This window comes from Platichthys flesus, chromosome 6 (assembly GCF_949316205.1).
Source record: "Platichthys flesus chromosome 6, fPlaFle2.1, whole genome shotgun sequence".
NCBI classification, from domain to species: domain Eukaryota; kingdom Metazoa; phylum Chordata; class Actinopteri; order Pleuronectiformes; family Pleuronectidae; genus Platichthys; species Platichthys flesus.
This window is the reverse complement of record NC_084950.1, coordinates 16,757,314-16,763,573: the sequence shown is the minus strand read 5'-3', so window position 1 is coordinate 16,763,573 and position 6,260 is coordinate 16,757,314. Positions and strand designations below refer to the sequence as shown.

The window sequence follows — 6,260 nt, the reverse complement described above, 5'->3', positions numbered from 1 at the left end:
ATGTCAAAAATGGAAAGGAAATTGACTGAAGCTTGTTAAATCACTTAAACGTCCTGAAAGTAACTTATTTATAGCAGCAGAAGATATTCAGACACTTCATGAATGAAACTGCAGATTTCTTTGCCATTATCTTGATTATTTTCCACTATCTTGGGATATTTGCACTAGAATAACACAACCGAGACAGACTTATTCAGCATGTAGTTTTAATAGGTTTCACTTGAAATATAGCACAAATATTTGACTTTTCACACTGGTCATTTATTTATCTCACCACCACTAGGGGGAGCAGGTGCTGCACTGCCGACATGCCATAAGTAATGAGGTTGAAATGCTGCATGATGACGAACTGATCGATACCTAAAACATGACCAGAAATCAATGCAACCACTTCACACAAACCCTTTTATCTCTCACGTGTCTGGGATTCAAACCACAACAGCACAGAAAACTGATCCGTGGCACAAATGTCCCCAAAGTAGAAGCGGAGCGCCCCCTGCTGTTGCAACAGATGGACACTAACACCACAGCCTTTTCTCTGTATTGCCTCGCATTTCTCGAGCGCGTGGCCCTCACTGCAGTATTTTTCTGTATATTTTCATAAACATCAAATCTGGGTCACACTGTATTCAATCCTGTGAGAAGGGATTCTCTCTGCAGACGGATCTCGTCTGTATCCAAGACTAATGTGCTTCTCATGCAGGTGGATTCTGATCCTCAGGAAAAACTGGTGAACAGAGCCATGGATTATTTTTCTACTGCAATGAATCAGCGCAGGTCCAATGAAAGGTAGCTACCGTGCGTGTGAAACATCAATTTCAAATGACGCAATGTATAAAACGTCTCTTATACCCTGCGGTTCAGCAGGTGAATCAACACTCGTGCATCAGCTCAGTGTCAGGCAGCAGCAGGTGCAGATACAGGGATGCACCTACACGCAGGAAATGAAGCTCATACAAGGTTAAACTTCACCGCACTGCAATATGGGTCACCTGGCATCGTGATGTGCATGGCTTTTAGAGTCAGTCTGCCTGCATGCTAAACAGAGGCACAGCCAACACGGTGAGATGGAGCATGGGGGGGGGGGCTTTAGCTGGGGATCTCTGGCACTCACACTGTGTTCCCGTACTTTATGAGAGCTTAAGTTCAAGAGTGGAATCATTGTGAGTGTTTGTATGTGTGTGTGTGTGTGTGTGTAGGCGGACTTGCACTGTGTTTTAAAGCATTTGTAGAGCAACTGAGGCCTCTGGGGGAAGAAAAAAAAAATCAGATTGCTGTGACGCAGAGATCATGAATAACACACACACACACACACACACACACACGCACACTCAACCACACACATGCAAAAGCTTAAAAACTGGGGATTATGAGCTATATTTGTAGGTGTGAATGGAGAGCAATATTTCCTCTCCCCTCTCTCCCTCCTCTGTATTGTGTGATGTAAAGAAGTGAGCGCTTGGCTTTGATGTGAGGCTCAGATCCTGTGTGTTTTCCTCTCTCTCCCTCGTGGCTCCTCCAGCCCGTTGGTCTATTCACTGGGCTCCATAATGAGCTGCTAATTATCCCAGGACCTCATTGAGTCTCTTTGGGGCCTCGCAGCCTCCTCCTCACACAGGTTGGCATGGTGACCGTAGGGGATGGGACCTGCGTGGAGGAGGCGACCAAAAGAACTGCGGCGGTTTCTCCCCCTGCTCCAATTTCTACTGAGGGACGTGAGAAGGACACGTTTTTTTTCTTTTTTCTCACTCCCAGGAAGACAAAAGAGAGAGTGGGAAGGGTGTAGATAAAATTAGCTGTAAGCATCGCTGGATTTATATTTGTGATTAATTGTGCTAGTGTTTATAAATATAGTTGTGAGTGAGTGTGTGTGGGTTTGTGTGTGTCTGTCCCTCTGAGTTCATGGACTCACATTATGGGAACATTCTGACCTCTCTGGCAACTTGGACTCCTCTGGCAGCACGGGTCCCTTCCCATTTCCTGTTTACTCTGTCATGGAAACAGGCCATGTTCCCTCCCTGTGCTTTCTGCACTATACCATAATAATGCACAACCCTGCATGTAGCTCCCAGCCACCGCCTCATGCTCCATCAGGCGCCAGGTCTGCAGCTCTGTGATGCTGCAGAGTCCGTGACCAGGATTAGATCCTCTTCTAATGATGAATACATAGAAATAGCCTTTAGAAAATTCCAGATTTATAGAAGCATTTATCATTAAGGCCGTTCCAATAAATCACCTCTTAAAAATGCCCAAATTCAAAGGCACCTCCAATTTCCTTGGGTTGCTAAGCAACCGCAGAGCGCCACGGCGATGCTCGGAGGTGAAGGCAGCCCAGTGGTGTAAAGTGGACTGTGGGTGAATCACTGACTTTTATATCCCTGAGGTACCATTACATGTCCAGCTGACAGTCACAATGATACACTGTCACTGCAGAGTAATTACCCAGCATGTCGCTCCCCCTGGTTCAGACTTCCAGTGGGGGCTTGTGGATCTGACCACTGTGTATGGATGAGCTTTTCATCACTGTATTTTGCACATACATCAAATCTGTTGAATTTGGTTGTTCTAGAAATATCCGTGCTGATGTATATTTTTTATTATTGTACATCTATAATCTGTGTCGTGTGTATTTGTATATATTTTGTGATGGTTCATCTCATCTGTTAAGTTATGACTTTCCTATGCACGTTTTATGTGATGGAGTTATTATAACTGAGATCCAGGAACAAGATCACACCTCACCTCATTTCCTCACTGATCCACTGGCCTCTGCCTTGTTAACTCAATGACCCGTGTGTGCCTACATAAGCGTCACTAACCTTTCTCCCCCCCAAGCCCCCTCTCTGCTTTCCTCTGCCCTCTCAGCAGGTGGTATGGACGCCCCACTCCTGGATGGTTGGTCCAAACCTCGGCCATTTAGGTCCCTGCCATGGAGACATCACATTCTTCCCATGTTCATGAACCCAGGGGATGATGAAGCCAGAAGCTCCTTGAGACGTCCTCGACCCCCTTCATCACAACTCTAACCCATACATCCAACATTGTCTCGCAATCCAATAATTTACTTTATGTGTCACGAATGGCGTAGTCTTTGTTAGTGAATCTGCTTTTAGAGATCTTCCCGGTTTCTGTGTACTCTACTCGATGCTTGATCAAACCACATGGCTCTGTGGGGAAAAAATGATTTTGTGAACTGCAACTGGTATTTATTTGCAATAAAACCTGACTAATTGCATGTTCGCGCACCATTATTTTCTGGTATTCCAAAGTGGATATTTAAACTTTCGTCTCCCTTCTTCTCATTAATGTGTTTCATTCTGAGGTTGGTGGAGACCAAAATCAAGCTAAAATGAGAGTTAATATTGTATTTGGAGTTTCAAGGTGAACACGAACATGACAAAAAATGAAGGACAATGTTGCGTAGACAAAATATGTTATGCAACCGCTTGATCAGAACATTCAGCTAAAATATTCAATGTAATGAGCGTTAAGGGCAGAGGATATTAAACCCTATGCCGTATGAGGCAAATATGATTTGTAAATATGTGCTATACAAATAAAATTGATTGATTGATTGATTGATTGATTGATTGATTGATTGATTGATTGATAATACTGTATATCATATACTTACCTATATATATTGGGTTAACAGCTTGTTTCCACTTCCCTATTAGGGTTTTCTTATGTAAAAAGCCAATGGCAGTTGGGTGTAAAGAAATAAAATGTTTAACTCAAGATTTCATGAATGCATGTAAATGTAGAACCAGAGAGACACACTGCAAACTCTGACAGAAACTGTAGGTCCATTGTGTGTTTGTGTCCGTCTGAGTATGTCCACTGACGTTCCATGTTAATTAGATGCCGACATTCTTGAGGCTCATACTAAAGCTGTGTGCTCCGTGGGTAGGAAAACAAAGGCTGCAGTATGAGCAGAGCTGAGCGATTCCCTTGTTCTGACCTCACACTCTGCGTTACTGCTCTCTGCTACAGGACAAACAGCTCATCTGTCTCCAACACTCTCCTACTGCATAAACACGCTGACCTGCAGTGCCATCGTCTTCTTTATTGGGTTGATTTTGAGAATTTAGTCACAGTATATGGACGAGGATTACCGCACAGAAAACTTGAGTATATCTTTAGCAATGCTGTCAAAACGATGCCAACCTGAGGTGACAGTGGTGGACTGAAGCCAGACATCTTCAGCTCATTATCAACACCTTGTCAGCCAACTGTCTGCAAAGCTCTCCCTCTTCTGTGTGTGTGTGTGTGTGTGTGTGTGTGTGTGTGTCTGAGTGTGTGTGTGTGTGTGTGTGTCTGAGTGTGTGTGTCTGTGTGTGTGTGTGTAGACTGTGGGGTGTCTTCAAGTCGAGAAAGATGCCTCCATGCTCACTCTGCTCTGGGGATTACAGCTGCTCAGAGCCCCACAGAAGGAGGAGGAGGGAACAAGCTCATAAACAAAGGCATCAATCTTTTCAACGTGCTGACTTTCTTCCCTTGTAATGTGTTGTCCTCGCTTGAGAAATGTCATGCTGTTAATCACAGGTACAAACAAGCACATGCTGAGCCTCAGACTTCTTTTTATTTCCGTTTCTCTGACTTCTGCTTTTCTTTTTATAAACCATTTCCTCTTTTAGATGCCGGTAGGTTCCATGTGAGAACATGCTTGACTAAATTGTATGCGTCTCTTCGTTTGTGTGTGTGTGTGTGTGTGTGTGTGTGTGTCTGCAAAGCACTTCCTGCTCTCTGACACTGCTGTGATAGGAATATCCTCCTGTACGGTTAAGCCTGGCACTCCTTTCCTCTCTCTGTGTTTTAGACCCACCTCACATTTCTGGCCTCTTGTGCACTTACACACAAAGTTGCCTGACGTGACAGCGGATGGAGAGAGAAAGAATGAGGTGAGGGACAGACCGGGTGAGAGAGATAAGGATATCAAGTGTGTGTATGTGTGTGTGTATGTGTGTGTGTGGTGTGTGCGTTTGAAGAGTGTGTGATAGCATAGGAGCCTCTGTTCATTCGTAGTGAACAGAGAAAGAATGAGAGTTGGAGAGGTGAGGGGGAGGAAATGAACAATGAAGGGGAAATGATCAGCAATCTACGGCATTATTTGTCAGCCTCCACTGCAACACTGCCTGGTTCTCATTATAGGTGAAACTCTTTTGGCCTGAGGGCTAAGGCAGTATGTGCACAAGTGTGTTTGTTTGTGTGTGTGTGTGTGTTTGTATGTTGAGGAATGTTCAGATGCATCTTGCACACAGCAAATATTTGCAAATGTTTTTGATCCTGCCTGATCTTCTGAGCTTCTTTTGAAAATCGGTTTGTTGTTATATCTCGGTGCACTCACCATGATATGTTCACACGCTCCACTTTAAGAGCTGCACAAGACAGCCGTGAAATAAAATGTCATATTTCCACACATGATTCGTTTTTTGAAAACAACATCAAACAGCCCAGTTCTGAATCTTATTATAAAAGAGTTTATATTATCTTTTTGGTTTAAGTATTAATTCTGTATCAAATAAACACACATTGACTTTTTCAGGGAAGGGGGAGGGGGTGAGGAAGTTGAAAGGAGGACTTCGGAAATAGTAAACAGAGTCTCAGCCAAGCAGGGAGCAGGGAGAGATAGTGTGTGCGTGTGTGTTTGAGAGAGAGAGGGTGGTATAGAGAGGTTGAAACAGAGCTCTCCGCCTGGAAAACAGCATCTCTCCCTCCACTCTGCTCCTCCCCTCTTCTTCCATCTCGGCATCTCTCTCCCACGCTCCGGAGCTCAGCCTTCAGCTCCCCGGACCCTCCCTAATAATTCTCCCAAGCTACGGCAGCCTGTGTGTGTGTGTGTGTGTGTGTGTGTGTGTGTGTGTGTGTTTGTGTGTGGGTGCACTGAAGTCATTGCACATGCACTGTACTCAGTACTCTCTCTCTCCCTTCCTCTCTTCCTCTCTCGCTCTCCCTGCAGCTGAGGTGGGCGTGCAGAGCCTCTGACCCTCTCTCACTCGCCCACTCTCTTTCTCCGTCTCTCTCTCCCTCTCCTCAACGCAGCTACAAGGGGACCATGGATGGACTGCGTTTACCTCCACTCATCGAGGAGGCTGTGGACTCTACAGGTCTGTTCATGCTGGTGGTGTGTCAATGTGTGTGTGTGTGTGTGTGTGTGTGTATGTTCTATCTGCAATGCTGTGCACTTGGATGCTGCTATTTTTAGCCCTGCACTACACAGACGAGATACGATCAGCCCCAAAAGGTAGCAAAAGAGGGGA

At 45.0% G+C, this 6,260-nt stretch overlaps 1 protein-coding gene across 4 annotated transcripts in view; it reads left to right on the top strand.

The window, feature by feature from the left end:
* The first annotated feature begins 4,882 nt into the window (after nucleotides 1–4,882).
* The window catches only part of LOC133955365 (coiled-coil domain-containing protein 136-like), a 27,306-nt gene continuing 25,928 nt past the window's right edge, over nucleotides 4,883–6,260 (top strand). For 2 of the 4 annotated variants that reach the window (XM_062390175.1, XM_062390174.1), the window contains exon 1: nucleotides 5,687–6,107. In XM_062390175.1, the coding sequence (XP_062246159.1) occupies nucleotides 6,060–6,107 (48 nt within the window). In that variant the 5' untranslated portion in view covers nucleotides 5,687–6,059. Of the gene's footprint in view, nucleotides 4,902–5,686; nucleotides 6,108–6,260 lie in introns of those variants that run through there. The other 2 variants (XM_062390176.1, XR_009920875.1) reach the window with 2 other exon arrangements.